The 22,555-nt window shown below is 49.2% G+C and overlaps 1 protein-coding gene across 1 annotated transcript in view; it reads left to right on the top strand.

The window, feature by feature from the left end:
* Positions 1-209: 209 nt before the first annotated feature.
* Positions 210-22,555, top strand: part of LOC144889629 (uncharacterized) — a 50,851-nt gene continuing 28,505 nt past the window's right edge. The window contains exons 1-2 of the mRNA XM_078770614.1: positions 210-287; positions 8,872-8,936. Coding sequence (XP_078626740.1) covers positions 8,879-8,936 — 58 coding nt within the window. The 5' untranslated portion in view covers positions 210-287; positions 8,872-8,878. The remainder of the gene's footprint in view (positions 288-8,871; positions 8,937-22,555) is intronic.

The raw sequence follows: 22,555 nt of genomic DNA on the forward strand, positions 1-22,555 counted from the left end.
CAAAGTTTCCTTTTGCGACTCCAGAGCAAAATTATTCCAGATGGAGAAACCCCGAGTGAATTTGTGTGTCCGAGTTTACCGGGTCATATAACAATTAACAACAATCTCGCTGATGTTATGAAAATAACCACGTGACGTGATGTGAGCCTGGAATGTGCTGGAGATCAGGCTCTCGTTCTGCGAAGCTGCGTCATCACGTTTGTGACGTCACGGGAGCAAGCTCCTCCCTATGACTATGAGCTTACTTTGCGGTTTTTCGCGTTTCTCAAACTTCATCAGCAGGAGAGGTAACGTGTCCGTACTAGTAACTGGGTTAAAGGATTATCAAGGTGTTAATGAGAAATGTTGCACAATGATCCTGTTTGTTTTACTCTGGTAATGAAGGGGTGTGCAGAGAGTGCGATCGGGAAGATCCGTGTGCTTCGGTGTGGTGTAGAGAGTGCGATCGGGAAGAGGCGTGTGCTTCGGTGTGGTGTAGAGAGTGCGTTCGGGAAGATCCGTGTGCTTTGGTGTGGTGTAGAGAGTGCGATCGGGAAGAGTCGTGTGCTTCGGTGTGGTGTAGAGAGTGCGATCGGGAAGGGTCGTGTGCTTCGGTGTGGTGCAGAGAGTGCGATCGGGAAGTCATGTGCTTCGGTGTGGTGTAGAAAGTGCGATCGGGAAGAGACGTGTGCTTCGGTGTGGTGTAGAGAGTGCGATCTGGAAGGGGCGTGTGCTTCGGTGTGGTGTAGAGAGTGCGATCGGGAAGGGTCGTGTGCTTCGGAGTGGAGTAGAGAGTGCGATCTGGAAGGGTCGTGTGCTTCGGTGTGGTGTAGAGAGTGCGATCTGGAAGGGTCGTGTGCTTCGGTGGAGTGTAGAGTGTGCGATCGGGAAGGGTCGTGTGCTTCGTGGTGGTGTAGAGAGTGCGATCGGGAAGGGTCGTGTGCTTCGGTGTGGAGTAGAGAGTGCGATCGGGAAGGGTCGTGTGCTTCGGTGGAGTGTAGAATGTGCGATCGGGAAGGGTCGTGTGCTTCGGTGTGGTGTAGGGAGTGCGATCGGGAAGGGTCGTGTGCTTCGGTGTGGAGTGTAGAGAGTGCGATCTGGAAGGGTCGTGTGCTCCGGGTGGAGTAGAGAGTGCGATCTGGAAGGGTCGTGTGCTTCGGTGTGGAGTAGAGAGTGCTATTGGGAAGGGTCGTGTGCTTCGGTGTGGAGTGTAGAGAGTGCGAACGGGAAGGGTTGTGTGGTTCAGGGAGGAAGAGGGATCACCGACAGCGATCCTGGTTTATTGTAGTTTGATGTTGAAGAAGAAGAACCAAAAAGCTAAATGTATAATGTGAAGATAACATTTGATGAGGATCGTCCATTTATTCGTTCATGATAACATGACAATGTGAACATGGATAGAGAAAGGAATTAAATTGTATTCCACAAAAGATGATTCCCGTAATCCAGGACATTCCACCATCTCACAATATGCTTGTTCAGAACTCCATTGCAATCTCAGCACCTTTACGTGTTTAACTATTACAAAGTGGTTCAGCTGATGTGGTGAGGGCGGGTAACCGATTGTTGGTCACGTGCTCCCTGGGCGGGTAACCGATGTCCCTCTGGTAGTTGTGTTGGTCACGTGCTCCCTAAGTGAGTAACCAATGTAAAGCTGGTAGTTGTGTTGGTCACGTGTTCCCTAAGTGAGTAACCAATGTACAGCTAGTGGCTGTTGGTCACGTGTTCCCTAATTGAGTAACCAATGTAAAGCTGGTAGTTGTGTTGGTCACGTGTTCCCTAAGTGAGTAACCAATGTACAGCTAGTGGTTGTTGGTCACGTGTTCCCTAATTGAGTAACCAATGTAAAGCTGGTAGTTGTGTTTGTCACGTGCTCAATGGGGAGTAACCAATGTACAGCTGGTAGTTGTTTGTTCACGTGCTCCCTGGGTGCGTAACCAATGTAGATCTGGTAGTTGTTGGTCACGTGCTCCCTGGGTGCGTAACCAATGTACACCTGGTAGTTGTTGGTCATGTGCTCCCTGAGTGAGTAACCAATGTACACCTGGTAGTTGTTGGTCACGTGCTCCCTGGGTGCGTAACCAATGTAGATCTGGTAGTTGTTGGTCACGTGCTCCCTGGGTGCGTAACCAATGTAGATCTGGTAGTTGTGTTAGGCATGTGCTCCCTGGGCGAGTAACCAATGTACAGCTGGTAGTTGTGTTGGTCACGTGTTCCCTGAGTGAGTAACCAATGTACATCTGGTAGATGTGTTTCTCACTTGTTCCCTGAGTGAGTAACCAATGTACATCTGGTAGTTGTATTTGTCATGTGCTCCCTGATCGGGGTTTCCTCCCTAATCTGGGTAAATATAACCAAAATGTGTTGTTCTGGTACAGCACTGGCAAAGGACGAACATCTCGGAGCACTACCTCCTGTGGTTGGGATGTTAGTTCGGGGTTGTGTTCGGAGCACAAACTCCTGTGGTTGGGGATGTTAGTTGGGGGTTATGTTCGGGGCACTACCTCCTGTGGTTGGGGATGTTAGTTCGGGGTTGTGTTCGGAGCACGACCTCCTGTGGTTGGGGATGTTAGTTGGGGGTTATGTTCGGGGCACTACCTCCTGTGGCTGGGGATGTTAGATGGGGGTTATGTTCGGAGCACAAACTCCTGTGGTTGGGGATGTTAGTTGGGGGTTATGTTCGGGGCACGAACTCCTGTGAATCGAAACATTCTGGACAGGTTAGGTGTGTAACTAATACAAACGATTGGATTATGGTGAGGATGCTGCTATGAGATAAAAAAAAATTCAAAAGTGATTCTTCCCCATTGAAAGAGGGGACCAAAACTACCTACAGCATGATATCTCAAAAGGTTGTGGACAAGTCATGACCAAATTTGATGGAGGAGTTGTGTAGTTAACGAGAACAAGTTGATCATATTTTGTTTCAGTTCCGAATCCAGATCCTGTCTTTTAGTGCGATGCAAAACGTGAACTGTTCAGCCTGGTGGAGGTATGCGCTCCACCGAGTGTAGTTTTAGTTGAAGAATGCATTTCATATTGTTCATGGGGTTCGGCCGAGTTTGTGGGGTGGATCTGTGGGTGGTGAGGCAGGTTCAGATTGTGGCGTGGATGTGTATGCGGTGTAGTTCGGGTTGCTATGGGTGCACATTGTGGTTGGGTTTTGATGCGTCGGCAAGGGATGGGTATTTTATGGTTGGTGCTGAAACGTAAAATGTCAATTCTTCATTCTACAGAAATTTCATCTGTATTTAGTAACCGTTAAGTAAAGTATGTGCATGGCAGGAGAATGAGTAGAAAAGTTTCCCGGTATGTAGAGTAGACATGAACCATGTATACACGCGGAATCGGAATAGATGGAAAAGTGCATGGCATTGGAAGTATCGAAGAAATGAAGTTCTTCAAGTTCAGAGTTTGAATCGTTTATTCATGCGCATGGAGAAACGATTTTAACAACACAAAGTACAAGGAAAAATCACGCACAGTCCTCTTTCTGATCTTGTGCTCGCATCAGAGGGTTGTAGTTAGGTCCAAAACTTCAATTCCGTGACCATTTTCTGGCTAGTAAGGTTTGACGATTGATTTGACTTCTATTGACATTTTATAACAAAAATAGCCTCTATGTCCCTCCCAAGAATCCCGGCATTTTTCGCCAGAGGCCCGAATCCAAGATGAGCGCCGGCACTATCTTGAAAAATTAAGTTTTGAACCAGAACACCTAGAATCACGTACAAAGACACTTTTTTGGGTAATTTGACCACGAGGATTCCGAATCTGACATTAGTTTGACGTTATGACTATTTTGACCCAGAAATCCAAGATGGCCACCATCCAGTAGAGCGAAAATGCAACTTTTGTACTTAAACATGTTAAAGAAACTACCTCCATAAGGATATCATGCAGTAAAGTAATTGATGATTGCATGACAAGTAAACTCATTACACTTCAAAATAAGCTATTTTTAATAGCTGTGACTTGAACAGTTTTCAAATGAAGTAATTAATCAATATGACCTTTAATTATATGATTAGTCCGAATCAGAGCATTCTGCTTCACTAGAATCTGAATCATCAGATTCCGATGAATCTCCCCGCCTTTGTACATCATCATCTCGCCCCTCATTCCCCTCCTGGCTCTCATCTTCCTCACTCTCTTCAGCTGGCCCTGGTGCAGGTAGATGTGTCGGGAGAGCAGGTTGCGTGTGGCGGACAGGGCGACAGCGACCACCCACCAGCTCCCAGCCATGTCCGAGTGGCGAGGGGTGGTGTTTCTTGGAGGGATGACGCACAAGATATGCCAAGTAGTTTGCTCGGAGGCAGTGTTGGCGTAGGCTGTCTGCATCTGGAGGGAGACGGATAAATGATTTGTTTTTCAGTGTCTTCCACTTTGCTGCACGGGCCTCAGCCATGGTGCTACTCTTTTCGTCGCCATAGATGACATGTCGTGTGAACTGGAAGAGCTCCTCTAGCACCTCCTCCTCAAGGTCAAGGCTATCTCCACACAACGAGAGCTGCCATCGAGCCACAGGGCTCTTCACCACCCGGTCATACACCAACTTCTTACCCTTGCCATAGAAGCCTGAGTTGGCATCACAGCCTGTCATACAGTGCAGCTGCACAATACAGTCTGCCATCTCGTCATTAACCAGGCCATGACATAAGATAGTCTCCTTCTTCCTCTTGATACAGAGCTTTCCGGGCAGCTGCTGCGAGATGACTGCTGCCGCGACATAGGCATCGGTATCAGCGGTATCAATGAAAACAGAGCCACTGTAGCCTGATTCACGCAGAACTGCGTAAGCAGAAAAGAGGACAGTATCAGCCTCAGACTGGTCAAAGCTGTAGTTCTCCATTGGTTGCTGGGTTGACAAATTGGTGCAGTGGGAGCCAATAGAGTAGACAATCTCTGCATCAACACTCCCTGCAAGGTCTGTCAGGTAGGTGCATATCAACTTTTGCATCCGCCCCTTGTTGCTGACGCTACATAGAAGTGTTTTGAATGCTTGGGCAGAAGGGAAGGGGTCATTCAATTTGATGTAGGTGTTGGGTATATGTGCCTTACCCTGTACCCGCAGGTCTCGCTCGTCATCTTTAGTAGAGTATGGTGTGTCATATGGGTCATTCACACAGAAGATACGTTCAGCATCACCATGGCGGGCAAGGATGATGGAAGACACCTTGTGGACATAGTCTGACCACTTGTATGGGGTGCCATGTTGCGTCTGTCGATCCTCTGCTGATGGAGTTGCCATCCTCCAAATCATGCCCATGTCGATGAGAGCGGTGTAGGGTTCCTGCAGATCTACAGATTGCAGAGAGAGTCTCTGGATAAGCTTACTCTTCTGTGTCTTCCTGTATGTTCCGTTCGAGTTGAATAAAGCCACACACTCCTCAACAACACGATGTTCCAGCAACTCAGTGAGGTCCACAAGATGACTGACCTCAACCAGGTTGATCACTGCCTTGAGAGCATTCTGCTCCATTTCAGCAGCTCTCGTTTTGAGTTCCTCCCTGGGCTTCTCCGTGTCTGGCATCTTGGCAAATGTCAAGCGTTTACTCAGAGGGACAGGTGCATGAAGGGAGGTATTCTTACTGAATACCTGCTCCTGCAAGAAGCTGGGCAACTTTTCCTCCCCTGCAGCATGGGCAGAATTGAAGTCCACAATGAGCTCATTAGAGGCAGGCATGGCTGACTGTAGGGTGCGGAGTGTGGGTGAGGATGGGTCGAATGGAAAGGAGTAAAACTCATGTATGCAGGCTACCAGGCGAGAGCTCTTCCTCCTCTTCTAGCTCCTCGACTCTTGGCGGCCATGATGGGTTTGATTGACTTGACATCATCCTTGAGCTGCTTAGCCACATTGTGCACCAGTTGTTCACTGCTAACACCGATGGCGGAGAGTGCTGCTTCAACATATGAACCACCCCCAGACGTGTCATAGACTAGGTCGCTCTGGTTTCTCTGATGGCGGGAGTGGAAGCCGATCTTGCCCTCAAACTCCCGGGTCAGGATATCTTTGATAAAGGATGACTTGATGCTGGATGTTGAGAAGCCATACCGAGATATGATAGAGCTGTAGTCTTTGAGGAGGCTCTGTAGTGACCTTAGCTCACGTTCCTCAAAGATAACTGTTCTGATGTGGTCAAAGAAGATAGTCTGAGCCTCACGGAGTTTGACATTGTGCATGCGTGGGAGTTTGTCATCTTCACTCATTTTCTGGTAACTACGCACATATTTCAACCAGCATTTGTTGTGATATCTGATCTCAATCGCATATGGGTCATCAGCTGCATAATCGATCACACAGTTGATTCTGTCTCGCATGCTCTGATCTTCGAGGGCCACCGTGTGACTCTTGAACGTTGCCCATGCATTATCATACGAAATCAGGGACAGCTTTGATTCTGGGTGCTTTGCCGACTCCAGTTTACAGCACCAGACACATTTTGTTTTTTCATGTATCAGCCCTTCTACACTTGATCGCAGCCGCTTGGCAGGTGGAGAAGCAGCCTGGGGGGAAAGCCTCAGACATGGATGAAGACTGAATTGGCATTCCTTGACTTCTCGTTTTTTCTGTCTTGTCTTGGCCTGCTCCGGTTTATTAGCATTCCATAAGGTCAGCCTACATGATTTATGGACAAATTGTCTGCCGGGACCATTATCCCAATTGACTGTTGCATAAACGTCTCTTAACTTGTCAAGACCGCTCCATAACAGGGCTTTTTTCTTGAGATTTTCCCAACTCTCAACGGAGGTAACGACATCAGTGGCTTCATTGCAAAGCCCGCCACACTGGAAGACACACAGAACGGTGGACATTCTCTTGACAGCTATCTTCTGAATACTGCGCTTCTCAGTGCCGTCTCATTCGCTCGTATACTCCCTGGAAAGACAGAAATAAGTATATGACATTACACACACAGACACATAAAAAACAAGAAAATAGCAATTCACTAATCAGGACCTCAATTCCGTGGCCAGCATAGATTTAGCCAAAATAATGTGTTAATTCATCATCATATGTTCTCCCATTTAAAAGTTGCATTTTCGCTCTACTGGATGGTGGCCATCTTGGATTTCTGGGTCAAAATAATGTCATAACGTCAAACTAATGTCAGATTCGGAATCCTCGTGGTCAAATTACCCAAAAAAGTGTCTTTGTACGTGATTCTAGGTGTTCTGGTTCAAAACTTAATTTTTCAAGATAGTGCCGGCGCTCATCTTGGATTCGGGCCTCTGGCGAAAAATGCCGGGATTTTTGGGAGGGACATAGAGGCTATTTTTGTTATAAAATGTCAATAGAAGTCAAATCAATCGTCAAACCTTACTAGCCAGAAAATGGTCACGGAATTGAAGTTTTGGACCTAACTATTGTTATAGCAAAACGATCAATGGGTTCGGGTTAAGTGGGAAAACATCTGGTAATAATCAAAGGGTTTGACAGGCACAAGATAAGAAACTGCTTTGTGGCTAGTTTTCCAGGAAAAGGGAAGGGTGGACACTCAAGGCATTTTGCAATGTTATCCAGAGGTCAACCAATCAGGAGAGCTGGAAAACAACTTAATGACCAGAAGTAGGGTACAGGTGAAGGGAGACATCTGCACACACGTTCCATTGGAAGTAAAACAATGGTTTCTCAAGGCTTCCTGAATTCCCAGCCCAAAATGTCTAAACAAACCCTGGATGGGCCAGACACCCTGGCACCGGCCACTGCAGTTGCAGAATTATTTAATATAGAGTGATCCACGATATGTTTCAATAGGCATAAGTGAATGTGGTAACTTCTAATCTACTGCATAATCAAATATGGAAATCAAAGGCTGTTTGGGGAAGGGATCAGTTGGTCAGGTTCACTATGTTAACAAATATAATTTCGTTCAAAAATTTGGGAGATTAGCAAACGTTTACATTTTTTGGAATCAGAGCATGGAGAATCCGAAAATCAATGTTGCCATTTGCACACACAGATTTTGGATTTTCAAAATGGCCGCCATAAAATACATATTTTGCGCTATCTCGGCTTCTCGTCAACCTAGAAACTTAATTAAATATGCTAATCCTATGTTTTCTGGGTCAAGGAATCCAATAAAGGCCTCAAAATAGTGCTCAGGATTATAGAAAAGCAACAAGTAAAGGTAATTGAAAACCATTGTCTTTATATTTGTGATATAACTGTATTACATAATACATGATATTGCAAGTCCTTTGAAGTTATAGGTATGGGTTTATAAAGCAAGAAAGCAGCATTGTTAGTATCAGATTGAACTATAAGTCCTATACACAGGATCTACTGGGTCTATACCGTTCAGGAATATGGTTTTACAGATCTTCAACACTGTCCTGAGTGTCATTTTCGCAATGGTGTCTACGCAAATGCAAACATTAATTTTTGGATTCCTCATGCTCTGAATATTCCAAAAATTTCAACGAAAAAACATAGTGAACCTGACGAAGTAGGGACTGTTATTTTATTATTTCTGTGTTTTATCATACAACCTGTTGATTCCAGCACAATGAGGCCTGAGATTTTATTTGTTTAATTGAAAGAGTTTTGGCACCAATTAAATATATAATTGTTCACAGTTCCACAGAACCTGGGCCCCAATGTTGCCCCCAGGTCTGGAGCGGACCTTTGAGAAAGGAGGACACAATATTGCATCGTTATTTCATTCTTAAATGTTTAGCATAAAGAGTGTTATTTGTGTCGGAGGACTAACGTGTTGGGATATGTCTAGACAGGGTGAAAGGTCACTCCCCCATTTTGTATTGTCTAAAACTGACTCGTTAATCTTAATCTTCATATTGGCTTTTTGCCCTTCGTTAATTTGTCTAAAGTTCCTTTAAATCCCTTACCAGAGATGCATGAATGTGTAATCTGGTGTCCCTGACATGCAGGTTCCAGATGGTGAGAAATCCAGACATGACGAAAAGCCAACAAGGCATGCAAAGCCCCATCAAAGGTGCGAAAGTGTCTGAGTTTGGTCGTCCGTCGATTTTGAATGCCCCTCTTGCTGGTCGCCGGTCGATTGGAATCCCCCTCTTGCTGGTTTATCATTGGAATCTTCTCCTTGCTTGTCCCCCCCCCCCCCCCCCCCAGAATACTCACATGCGACCCAACCCTTTCTGTGTGGCATGCACTGTGGAGATAGATCAGATGAGTGAGAGGTGCAAAGACCTGGGGAACCGGACCATGCAAGCCTCACCCAGAAAAATTCCATTGTCCGGTCTTGTCGAGTCTCTCTTTGTGAAAATACTTGTGGTATGAATGGTTATGCCTAAGTCACACATAGGCGGATATTTTGGCGACTATTGGCGACTGCCAACGATCAAGATTTTTCGGCGACTACTGGCGATTTCGGACGGTCAAATATGGTCAGGCGGCAGTATGGCGACTGCAGGCGGCCACATTGCGACTGCATTGCGACGACGCCCCGAGTGGGATGGCGACTGTTGAAGATCGACGACGACTGCATTGCGGATGCACGGCGGCAGCATGGCGACAGTCTGGCGGCTAGATTACGACCGATAGCGGATCGCGGCGACTGCATTGGGGCCGGGTGGCGGTTTACTCCGACGTCCGCAAGACTGCAATAAGACCGCCGGCGATTGGAGATGATTCACACGACTTTTTAAATCTTTATTTCTCTCTTTTACATTTCACTTTATTCATTTCAATGATGTATGACATGAAGCATAAAGATGTTTGCTGTACAATAAGAAAGTTAATAAAGATGTATCATTGTAATGTAATAATCAAACTTTTCTGCAGGGAGAGAGAATGGAAATAAAGTCCAACAAATTATTTCCAAAGGACCAAAGTCCCAAAAATAAAGTTCCCAAAAGTCCCAAGTCCAAACAATAAAGCCATATCCTTGTCGGCACCACAGGACCTCACTCCACGGAGACCCTCACACCATCCTGTCTTGACAGGGAATCGTGGTATGTCGTAATGCAGTCGCCAGTGGCCGTAACTCGGCCGCCACTAGTCCTACTGCTGTCGTCGTCAGTCTCCCATAGCCGCAGGGGAGATGTGGCAGTTCTTCTGTAGTCGATATGCAGCCGCAACAGTGTCGGCCTGTATTCGGGAAGATGCCGCAGGAAGGCCGTATGGCATTCGCATCTCTGCCGTGCTAGCTGGTGGGGCGATTGCGGAAGACTATGAGCGACTGGGTTGCGGCCGCTTTACGCTCTTATTACGGATACCGACGACAGCATGGCGGTTCCATCACGACAGCATGGCAGATTTTTTTCGAGTGCGACTGAGCGCGCCGTTTTTAAACATTTAAAAAAATATTTGGCCGCTTTGCGGCTCTTGCCGACTGCAGCCGACCTGGGGAGGATAACCACGACTACAGGCGACCGTCCATTACGGTTTCATTACGATTGTTGGCGGGTGGCGGCGATTTTTCCAGTCGCCAGTAGTCGCCGACAAATCCACCTATGTGTGACTTAGGCATTAAGTTCGTGGTTAAGCCAACAAGGTTTTGTGTGCACAGGCAATTTGTGGTGGTGGTTTGATGGGGAGGCAATGGAGATGATTTTTTGTTGGTGTTGGAACTACTAAAATATTAATTCTTAATTATCCATAAATGTCGAAATATGCCCCCTTAGCCGCCCCCCCAATCCCCCGTGCATTTTCATTTTTTTACGTGTCCTCCACGTGTCCTCCACGTGGATACTGCGCATGCGCAAGATTGGAGGTCTCGTCTCTTCAAAGCTGTCCATGTGCGCTCGCTTTCGAAGTTAAGTAACTTTTCACAATTGTGTTTTTGTCGAAACTGGTCTTGTATGTACCTATTGGGGTGTCTTTAATAGTATTCTTGGCGTTGGTTTTTTGTACCTGTGTTACAGAATCGTCGGTCTTTCTCATCGTGTATCCTGAGGCCTAAGTGTAGTACTAGGCTACTGTGTCCAACCTTGGCTTTAGGCTTTGTTTTTGTCTCAGCGGTTCTCCGATCACGCTGAAATTTTTTTCCGGTCTCTGTTTTCACGGTCTTTTCATCCCATACTTCCTTGTTTTAAAATCTCAAAAAAAAAAAAAAAAACCCAAAAACATTTCCTTCCGTTTTTATTCATTTATTCGTTCTTAGTTGTTCGTTCGTTCATTCTTCGACCACGCTGTTTGTGATCACGTTGTTAAAAAATGTCTCATCTGAACCCTGAAGACCTGTATTCTGTCATTTTCGATAACACCTTTTTCTTCTTCTTCTATAAAAGGATGCTTTCGACTTGCTCACCAAATCCATCCATTCCAAAAAAAAATTCCATCTCTTATAGTGCATCTTTCATTCATTCCCTAAACTCTCCAGCACTCCATCCTCCCTCCAGCGTCCTCAAATGTATTTTTGACTCGAATGTCTCAAGAAACTCATTTTGCAATAAATGTTCGTTTCCCATTAATCGTACATTTTTCAAAATCCCATCACCCCAAAATCCCATTTCCCATCACCCCTCCCCTCTAAATCTACCCCCTTGCCCATCCCCTCCAAACCATCCCCATCACCCATCTCTTTCAAATCTTCCCCCTTGCCCCTCCCCTCCAAATCTTCCCAATCACCCATTCCTTTCAAATCTCCCCCCACACCCCTCCCCTCCGAGACTCTCCCTCGCTCCTCCCCTCCTAGACTCCCCTCTCACCCCTCCCCCTCAAAGCGTCCTCCCCGCTTCTTCCCCCTTCCAACTTTCACCTTCATCTCCCTCAACCTTCTGCCTCGCTCTTCCCCCTCGTCAAATAACACCTCAATGCGCCTCTCCCAATCACCATCAAACCTTTTGTCTGCCCCATCCTTCCCTTTCTCCGAGCTATTCTATAATCTCTGACACACCTTCAACAGCTCTCCCTACTTCTTCCTCCTCTTCCACATCTTACCCTACCGCTCCCCCCCCCCCCTGTTCTGTATCCGATGCTCCCCCTTCCTCTTCCTTAACAGTATGGACCTCAAACATCCGGGGCCTTCGCTCAAACATGTCTGATCTCTCCATACAGGTTGCTTCTGACAAACCAGACGTGATCTGCTTAACAGAAACTTTCCTCCTTCATGATGTCTCTGATTCCTTGGTATCTCTCCCAGGTTACTCCCTACTCCGGTATGATAGACCTGAGCCTCGTCCTGGAGGTGGGGTTGCTATCTTTATAAAAAACTCTCTTCCTCACTCGCCCTGCACTGCCCTCTCTCCACCTCACCCCCAGGAATACCTTTGGCTACGGCTTCCCCTTCGCTCCCACCTTTTGTTCATATGTGTGTTGTACCGTCCACCAAACAGTGATGACTCCATCTACATCTCGCTGTCTGAGAATATGGACCAACTTCTATCTACCCATCCCAACTCTCTCTTCCTCATATGTGGTGATTTCAACTGTCACCATGCCAGTTGGCTGGGTGTCGGTACCTCTCTCACCAGCCATGGCTCTTCAGCAAAGGACTTCTGTGACTCACTGGGACTGACACAATCTGTCAATTTCCCGACCCGGATTTCAGTCAACGGAGCATCTTCTCTTCTGGACTTGGTTATGACTAACTTCCCTGAAAATGTCTGCTGCTCTTCTTCTGCTCCAATCGGCTCTTCTGATCATGTGCTTGTTAAAGTGGACATCTCTCTGACCATTCTCAGAGAGCCTCCTCAGCGTCGACGAGTCTGGCATTTCACTAAGGCCAACTGGCACGGTCTTCAAGCAGCCATCAATCATCTGGACTGGTCTCCCATCTCTACTGCCTCTGACATAAATTCTTCGTGGGAATTCTTCCAAAGCAAACTGCTCTCTCTCATGCATAGATTTATCCCATCTCGTCTTCTGTTGTCATACCCTTCCTCCCGTCCATGGTACACGGAATCTTGTGGTGAGGCTATTGCCCAGAAACAACTTGCTTTCGTCTCCTGGAAAGCAAATCCAACGGAAGGAAATCTCATTTCCTTTCACAAAGCCCGAAACAAGTGTGTGTCCACCCTCAGGAGAGCCAGGAAACAATATCTCTCCGTTCTCAGGACCGAACTCTCTTATCTGTCTCCCTCTTCCAAATCCTGGTGGCGTCTGGTCAAATCTGTTTCTGGTGTTTGTTCCCCCTCCATCCCCTCCCTCACCTCAAATGGCCACACGGCTGACTCTGCACGTGAAAAAGCTGAATGCCTCAACTCTGTGTTTGCCTCTAAATCTTGTGTCCCAAACCCATCCCTCTCTGTACCCACCGTACCCAGTCGTACCCAGCTGCTCCTGGACTCTGTGTCCTTTCCTCCTGACAAGGTGGAAAAGTTTCTGTCAACCCTCGACTCGGATTCTGCAACTGGACCTGACGGCATCAGCCCACGGGTCCTAAAATCCTGTTCTTCCGCTCTTTCACTCCCTCTCTCTGTTCTCTTCACCCTCTCTTTTGCTCAAGGTCATCTTCCATCTGCTTGGAAATCTGCCAACATCACTGCTTTGCACAAACAAGGTGCAAAAACAGATCCCAGCAACTACAGACCAATCAGCCTTCTCCCAATTATCAACAAAGTCATGGAATCCATCATTGCTTCAGATATGAAATCTTTCCTCTTCTCCAATCGCTTGATCTCTGATCATCAATTTGGTTTCAGACCTGGACACTCTACTCTGGACATGCTGCTTCTGCTTTCTCAACAATGGATGGAGGTCCTCAATGCCAAACAGGAAATTAGAGCAGTCTCCCTTGACATATCACGTGCCATCGATACGGTCTGGCACCCCGCTCTGCTCACCAAACTCTCCTCTTTTGGTATCCATGGAAATCTCCACGCATGGCTGGCGGACTTCCTCTCTAGTCGTAGTCAACGTGTGGCCCTGAATGGGTTTCTCTCATCTCCTCTTCCTGTTCAGGCTGGAGTTCCACAAGGCAGTGTTCTCGGCCCTGTCCTTTTTCTGGTCTTCATCAATGATCTCTCTGACTCTCTTGAAAATCCTCTGTATCTCTTTGCTGATGACTCTACTCTCTGTCGCTCCATTCTTCATCCCTCAGATCGGCAGTCTGCTGCCTCCTCACTCTCTGCAGACCTGGACAAAATCACAGACTGGGCAAACAAGTGGAACATGTCTTTCAATCCTGACAAATCTCACACTCTTACGATGTCTCTCCGAAAAGACCGACTGGACAACCCTCCCATCCACTTTCTGAATAATCCTCTCCGAGAAGTTCTGTCACTCAAGCTTTTGGGCCTCACTATCTGCCATGATCTTTCCTGGGAAAACCACATTTCAAATCTGGCCTCCAAAGCCAGTCGCCGACTGGGCATCCTCCGTCGTGCGAAGTCCTTCCTTGGCACACCTGAGCTCCTCACCACATACAAGGCTTTCATCCGCAGCTCAATGGAATACTGCTCTCCCCTCTGGGCTGGTGCTCCTGCCTCACACCTAGCTCGTCTTCACGCTGTTGAAACCAAAGCATTCAGAATCATTGGAATCTCCCGCGATGAAGCTAACTCCAAGGGCCTCTCACTCACTCACCGCAGGCAGGTTGGTGGTCTTTCCATCTTCTACCGACTCCTCTCTGGCCTTGCCCCCCCAGCTCTCTCTGGGCTCTGTCCCGCAAATATTCCTACAGGTCGCACAAGATCTGCCTGCAACCCTCTTATGGTCAAACTGCCAAAATCAAGACTCTCTGCTCACCTTCACTCCTTCATTCCTCTTTTCTCCCGCCTCTGGAACAAACTCCCTCACTCTCTTCAATCCCACTCCACCCTCCAGGTCTTTAAAACAGCTGTTCACCACCATCTCTTATCTTCCCCCATCCAAAACCTTGATCTTTTCTACCCCCGCTAATTTCACCCCAATTCCACTTTTTTGAAATACCAACTTCTGTCCTGGAAGTTGTCCTGGAATTGGCTGTCCATCTCCCTGCTCTTCTGTCCTGGAAGTCATTGGTGTCTTTGTGTTTTATACTTCTCCCTCCACCCCCCCCCCCCCTTCCCATGCCTCCTCCCCCCAAGCCCTCTCCCTTCCACACATCTCCCTGCTCTCAAATGTTGTGTTTGTGTGCTTCACCTTCTCTCCCCATCTTGTTTTCCGCTCCCGCTTTTTATATATTTTGTTTGTCTGGTTGATTTGTTTGTGAAGTAAATGTTAGCTCTTTCACGAGCCTCGATTCAGTATACAAAAAAAAAAAAAAAAAAAAAAAAAAAAAAAATTGTATATACTAGCGTGACTCGGCGCGCTCTCGTGCCTCACCACACGTCGTTTCAGAGGGATAGGCATCTTTGCCCATTTTGGTGTCTTTTGGGTCTTCATGGTGTTTTGGGTCTTTAAGGCCATTTCATCTTCAGGGTCTTTTGGATCCTCTGGGCCCTTAAGGGTATTTTGGATCTTTTGTGTCTTCAGGGGCTTTTGTCTCTTAAGGGTCTTTTGTTTCCTCTGGGTCTTTAAGAGTCTTTGGGGGTATTTTAGTTCTTTGGGGTATTTTACCCTTTGAGTACGGGATTTTTTTTTTGGATAAAAATACCCCCGGTACGGGATTCATTTGGCATTTTCGTATGGGAATGCACCCACGTACTGACGATCTATTTATAGGTATAGTCGATGACTTATAGTAACATCATCCGTACACAAACCTTTTTTGTGGGTTGCGGCACTGGACATCATCTGTACTCAAAGGGTTAAGGGTATTTTGGGTATTTGGAAAGGGTTAAGGGTATTTTGGGTATTTGGAGTCTTCAGGGTCTTTTGGGTCTTCGGAGTGTTTTGGGTCTTCAGGGTCTTTTGAATCCTCTGGGACTTTAAGGGTATTTTGGGTCTTTGGGGTGTTTTGGTTCATCAGGACCTTCGGGGTCTTTGTGGTCTTCGGTGTCTTTATGGTCTCCGGGGTGTTTTTGGTCTTCGGGGTGTTTTTAGTCTTCGTGGTGTTTTTGGTCTACGGGGGGTGTTTTCGGTCTGCGGGGGGTGTTTTCGGTCTCCGGGGGTGTTTTCGGTCTCCGGGGGGTGTTTTCGGTCTCCGGGGGGTGTTTTCGGTCTCCGGGGGGTGTTTTCGGTCTCCGGGGGGTGTTTTCGGTCTCCGGGGGGTGTTTTCGGTCTCCGGGGGGTGTTTTCGGTCTCCGGGGGGTGTTTTCGGTCTCCGGGGGGTGTTTTCGGTCTCCGGGGGGTGTTTTCGGTCTCCGGGGGGTGTTTCCGGTCTCCGGGGGTTGTTTCCGTCTCCGGGGGTTGTTTTCCGTCTCCGGGGGTTGTTTTCCGTCTCCGGGGGTTGTTTTCCGTCTCCGGGGGTTGTTTTCCGTCTCCGGGGGTTGTTTTCCGTCTCCGGGGGTTGTTTTCCGTCTCCGGGGGTTGTTTTCCGTCTCCGGGGGTTGTTTTCCGTCTCCGGGGGTTGTTTTCCGTCTCCGGGGGTTGTTTTCCGTCTCCGGGGGTTGTTTTCCGTCTCCGGGGGTTGTTTTCCGTCTCCGGGGGTTGTTTTCCGTCTCCGGGGGTTGTTTTCCGTCTCCGGGGGTTGTTTTCCGTCTCCGGGGGTTGTTTTCCGTCTCCGGGGGTTGTTTTCCGTCTCCGGGGGTTGTTTTCCGTCTCCGGGGGTTGTTTTCCGTCTCCGGGGGTTGTTTTCCGTCTCCGGGGGTTGTTTTGCGTCTCCGGGGGTTGTTTTCCGTCGATGGGGGGGGTGTTTTCGGTCTCGATGGGGGGGGTGTTTTCGGTCTCGATGGGGGGGGGTGTTTTCGGTCTCGATGGGGGGGGGTGTTTTCGGTCTCGATGGGGGGGGGGGGGTGTTTTCGGTCTCCGGGGGTTGTTTTCCGTCTCCGGGGGTTGTTTTCGGTCTCGATGGGGGGGGGGTGTTTTCGGTCTCGATGGGGGGGGTGTTTTCGGTCTCGATGAGGGGGGGGGGGTGTTTTAGGTCTCCGGGGGTTGTTTTAGGTCTCCGGGGGGTTGTTTTCGGTCTCCGGGGGTTGTTTTCGGTCTCGATGGGGGGTGTTTTTGGTCTCGATGGGGGGGGGTGTTTTCTGTCTCGATGGGGGGGGGGGGTGTTTTCGGTCTCGGTGGGGGGGGGTGTTTTCGGTCTCGGTGGGGGGGGGGTGTTTTCGGTCTCGATGGGGGGGGGTGTTTTCGGTCTCGATGGGGGGGGGTGTTTTCGGTCTCGATGGGGGGGTGTTTTTGGTCTCGATGGGGGGGGGGTGTTTTCGGTCTCGATGGGGGGTGTTTTCGGTCTCGATGGGGGGTGTTTTCGGTCTCGATGTGGGGGGGGGGTGTTTTTGGTCTCGATGGGGGGGGGGTGTTTTCGATCTCAATGGGGGGGTGTTTTCGGTCTCGATGGGGGGGGTGTTTTCGGTCTCGATGGGGGGGGGGGTGTTTTCGGTCTCGATGGGGGGTGTTTTCGGTCTCGATGGGGGGTGTTTTCGGTCTCGATGTGGGGGGGGGGTGTTTTTGGTCTCGATGGGGGGGGGTGTTTTCGATCTCAATGGGGGGGTGTTTTCGGTCTCGATGGGGGGGGTGTTTTCGGTCTCGATGGGGGGGGATGTTTTCGGTCTCGATGGGGGGGGGGTGTTTTCGGTCTCGATGGGGGGGTGTTTTTGGTCTCGATGGGGGGGTGTTTTCGGTCTCTATGGGGGGGTGTGTTTTCGGTCTCGATGGGGGGGGTGTGTTTTCGGTCTCGATGGGGGGGTGTGTTTTCGGTCTCGATGGGGGGGTGTTTCCGGTCTCGATGGGGGGGGGGTGTTTTCGGTCTCGATGGGGGGGGGTGTTTTCGGTCTCGATGGGGGGGGGGGTGTTTTCGGTCTCGATGGGGGGGTGTTTTTGGGGCTAGAAGAGGGGTTAGGGGTAACCCAGGACCACAGGGAAGAAATGGAGGAGAACAATAAGGAGGTGGTTGAGGGAGTATCAGGCGCACAAAATGGCGCTCTCGCGCACGTGGTTGGAGAGGCACAAAATGGCGCCTCGTACGAGCGCGCAGTTGCCGAGCCCGCTGTATCAGCGGGCTTTAACATGCAGCCATTTGACATGCAGCAGTTCATGGCACGGTTTAGCGAATACATGGCAGAGTCGAAGTGCGACAACGAAAAGGGACGAAGCGAGGGCTAATAGTGAGCGAATGAGGGATGAAGCGAGGGCTGATAGTGAGCGATTGAGGGGCCAAATGGGAGCAATGAGGGACGAAGCGAGGGGTACCGGTGAACGGTTAGACAATAAATTTGCGGGGTTAGACAATAAATTTGAGGGGTTAGACAACGGGATAAAAGAGGTAAAGAATGGGTTAACGGGGCTAGAAGATAGGATGGAAGGCAAATTGCGGGAAGTAGGGGAGCAATCCGCCCGGGAATTCAAACGGATGGGGAACCAGATAGAGGAGGTGAAAATCGGGTTGGAAGGTAAACTGGATGCTCAGAGGGATGAATTGGGACAGATGAGGGTGGCATCTACTAAAGAGATGGAGGAGATGGGGGAGGAAATACAACGAAGTGTGCGACAGGTACGGAGTACGCGAGGAGGTAAAGCGAGGTGAGAAGCGTATGGAGAAAGAGGTGAGGAATAATACGGCTAGGTTACAGGGGGGCATAGAGGGTCTGACGAGGGGAGTAGAACAGCTGACAGTGGGACAAAAGGAACTAGTGGACCAAGTGGAAAAGAACACTGCAATAATTGGGGGGTTAAAAGCGACACAAAAAGACATTAAAAATGAATTAATAGCGACAAAGAAGGAATGTCAGATGGTACATGAGGGGTTGACGAAGAGGTTGGAAGAGGTGACAGAAGTAATGGAGACAAAGGACCGGAAGGTGAGGACGCACATAGAAACGGTCAAGGTAGCCTTAGAGGACGAAATTGAGGAGACGCACCGGGAAATAAAAGAGGTGAAGCAAAAGTTAGAGGAAGTGGAAGAGGAGGTGAGTGAAATTAAGAAGAGACGGAGGGAAACTAAGAGGGAGATAAAGGAGGAGGTGATGGAATATGTACAAGGTCGGTGCTCAAATCGTGATGGTGTGCTCGCTAAACAGATAAAGAGTTTGCAGGTGGCGACGGAGGTGCGGAGACGAGGTGCCGAGGTGAGTGGCAATATACGCGGAAATGTATATGGTGTGAGGGAAGCTTCAGTCGGCTTGGGGGTTGGTTTGGATCCGGGTGTTCGTGAGAGGATGTTGGTGAAGTGTGCGACAGGTACGGAGTGCGAAGGAGGAGGTGTGCAAGAATGTCCGACTCTGGGGTGTGTGAGGAAAAAGTGCATGCCAAGGAGTGAGTGTGCTGTCGAGAGTGAGTTGGTCATAGCGCGTGTGCGGGGGGGCACCTGGAAGTGCGCAGTGGGGAGTGTTACAGAGGATGTAACGAAAGAGTGCACACCTGTGGTGAGTGTTACGGAGGGTGTAACGGGAGAGTGTGCGCAAGAAGATGCGCGAGAAAGGTGTGTAACGGACGGGTGCATGAGGAAAGAGTGCGCTGGCGAGAGTGAGGGTGAGTGCGTGACCGAGTGTGGAGGTGAGAGTAGTAAGAGTGACACGGAGCGTGAGTTGGTTGTGGCAGGTGAGAGAGGATGTACACCTGGAATGGAAGGATGCACACCTGGAATGGTAGAGCGCGTATGGGACTGCACGCTGGAGTTGGTAGTGAGGCACGTGGTTGGGTGTGCAAGTGAGAGCACACCTGTGGTTGTCACAGAGGAGGTGACTGAGGAGGGAGCGCGAAGAGGTGTGTTGGTGAGGTGTGCGAACGACGAGTGTGTGCAAAGGTGTGCGGTGGTCAGGTGTGTGACGAAGTCTGTAAGCGGGATGAGTGTACCTGGGTGTGTCAGGGAAGGTGCAATGACAAAGAGCATGGAGACGGCTGGATGTATGAGCAAGGAACGGGCTGCGGGGTGTGAGCATGCAAGTGGAGCATCGACGCTGACCGGGTTAGCGGTTAGAGCGACGTATAGCCGAATCGGGCCCTCGGTGCGTGCCGGGCAGCTTTGCGTGCCACGGGGATCCGCAGGGATTGTGACCGCGGTGTTTTCGAAAGAACCGCCGTGCGGGATTCACACCGGGCCGCGCTTTGAACGGCCGCGTCCGTGCTCCACTAAGCGGAGCGGGCGGCCCGGTAGGAAGGGTCGTCATGGCGACCCCTTTTTGTTGAGGCGTTCCGGCAGGGCGAGATCGGGCCATTGGACGCTCTGTGCCAAGATGGTACGTGGGATCTCGGCCCAGGTAAGCGTCCCTCCCTGCACCGAGTGCCGGAAGCATCCAGCCGCCGGCACCAAGCAACCCGCATTCATTGCTCGGCTTTACGAAGCCGAGCTTTAGAAATGAATTGGCGCACCGAGAGGCTCAAGTGAGTAGACGTGTGATGAGGATAGTGTTTTGGACCCGAAATTGAAAAACAAAATTTGATGATTGGCAAAGGATTGGCAGAGTGCTGATTGGCAGATGATTGGCAAATTTTTAATTGGCTGGAATTCGGTGTGCAAGATTGGTAGTGAGAGATACCCGATGTGGTGGGATGGCAACTCTGCCATCTCTCACAGGCGGGGGCAAAGGAGCACTAGACGTATGGGGTTTGGCAGAGAAAACTAGCCCGGGAGGGTCAGGTTAATGATAGGGATCTGGAGAAGATGACCTTCGGTAACGTTAAGGTTAGGTAGTGACAATGATACCTGTAGTGGGGACGCAGGTAGATTAGTGTGGATGATAATGACGTGGTATGTGCTTAGTTTAAAGGGAAGACGGGGAGCACTAAGTTAGCAGGGCAACAGGTAGTTCGGATGATGCCGTGTGTATGGTTAAAAGGTGTGATTGCACAGGTGTGCAACTGGACAGGTGTATGGAGCAGTGTTTGACTGAGTGATAGTGATGAGTTGTGCTGACCAAATGGTCCAGGAAGGAAGGAGGGTGCAGGTGGCACCAGGTGTGATTGCACAGGTGTGCAACAACAGGTGAATGAAGAACAGGTGTATGGAATAAATGGTCTGGAGTATATGGACTATTGGAATGGATGGTCTTGGAGTGAGTATGGTGGAAACTGTGGAGTGGAGTGGATGGTGCGAAGGTGTGGATGGGGGAAATGAGGATGGCCCCCATCACGAATACCCGGGGAGGGTAGTGTAAGAGTTAGGTAGAGGGTACAGGTAAATTGTGGTTGGATATTGGCATCTGTGGTGCGTGGTGGAAGAATGGTGATTGAATGGGTGCATTAGTGTTGTGGAAATGGCTGGGCGTGTAGCCTGTTAGTGTGTGTAGTTGGTTGGGCACTCCACCACTGTGAGGATGTCGGCCAGGTGAGGCCGCAGGTGGGCTCTGGGAGCCGGTAGAGTTGTTGTGGATGGGGCCCGAGGATCCGGAGGACAGACCCGGGTAGCCCAGTGCCAGAGGGCACCAAGGGGTGACAGAGCCAGGAGGGGCCTTCCCCAATTAGATAGGTTAGGTCAAGGATCTAGGTAAGCTCGGGTGGCAACTGCAGTGGTGGAGGTGTGTAGGTGGGTAGGCCTGCTGGGAGAGCTACACGCCCCAGTCCTGAAATTGTGCAAGGGCACAGGGAGTTGCATCGGGGGAGTGAGACCCCAAATTGAGGGAGCACCACAGTTTGGTCAATGGGAATTTGGTTCTTAAAACCGCATAGAGTAAGATGGCCAATGGTTTGGCAGGGAAAGACCCCGGTAGTGTAAAAGTGTGTTAATGTCATTTAGAAGATAGTTAGGTTTGAAATCTCCTTGCACCATCTACATCCACTCACCTGAGATGACGTACCTCCACACCATGCCAGGTTGTTTTGTTATTTTTATTGTGCAAATGTTTGGATTGTGAGACGCATCATGACGTGGGTGTGACATTGTGCTTTGTTGTTCCATCTCTCCCTCCTTACGAGGATTGATGATGAATTGGTGATGGCAAATTTTGGTTAGAGGGATTGTGGTGACGAATTTGGTATAGGGGAAATATGGGGAAGACGTGACAGTAGTGACGAATTTGTAAATGTGTAGATTGTTGTAAATATGGGGTAAGGGCAAGGGTAGAGTAGGTGACGGGGGGTGACGTACGGTAGGGACGAGCTTTTCTCACTTCGCTCTCCGTACGCACTTCGCCTTGCATTGCCTTGTTTGATGTGTACCCTTGTGACCTTACCCCTCGCTCACCTGTCTTTTCCCCACCCTTGTCTCCCACACGAGGACACCACGCCACTGGGTGTCGAGGGGAGCATGCGGAGGTCGCCTTGTGTGCCAGGACCCTCGCAACCAGCATGCATTGCATTGATGTACCACTTTATGGACCGCTGTTCTGCGGCCAAGTACCACTTGATGGACCCCAGGTTCTGGGGCAGGGCACCTCTGTTGAAGACCATTCCGCAATTCGGTTAGCTGTGGGTGTGAAACTGTTAGGCAGGGTGCAACGCAATTAGCGGGACATATTTATTTGTGTTTTAATATTGTCGCACTCAGGGTCAGGTTAATTGTAGAGGGAATTACACCTGTGTGTCACATTAAAGGTAATATTTTCGGGCCGGGACGTCCCGTAAGAAAGGAGGGTGCAGTGTTGGGGATATGGGAATTGTGTGGGTAATCTGATGTAAATTTTCCCCTTTTTGTATGCTGTAAATCTTGTAAATATCACCCTCCAATAGTATAAAGATCAAAAGTCGCCCGTAGTTAATCCATCGCATACACGTAGCCAATCTTAAATTCCCCTCATAGTTATGTCCTTAACA

Source organism: Myxine glutinosa, chromosome 1, assembly GCF_964187855.1.
Source record: "Myxine glutinosa chromosome 1, kmMyxGlut1.1, whole genome shotgun sequence".
In the NCBI taxonomy this organism is placed as follows: Eukaryota; Metazoa; Chordata; class Myxini; order Myxiniformes; family Myxinidae; genus Myxine; species Myxine glutinosa.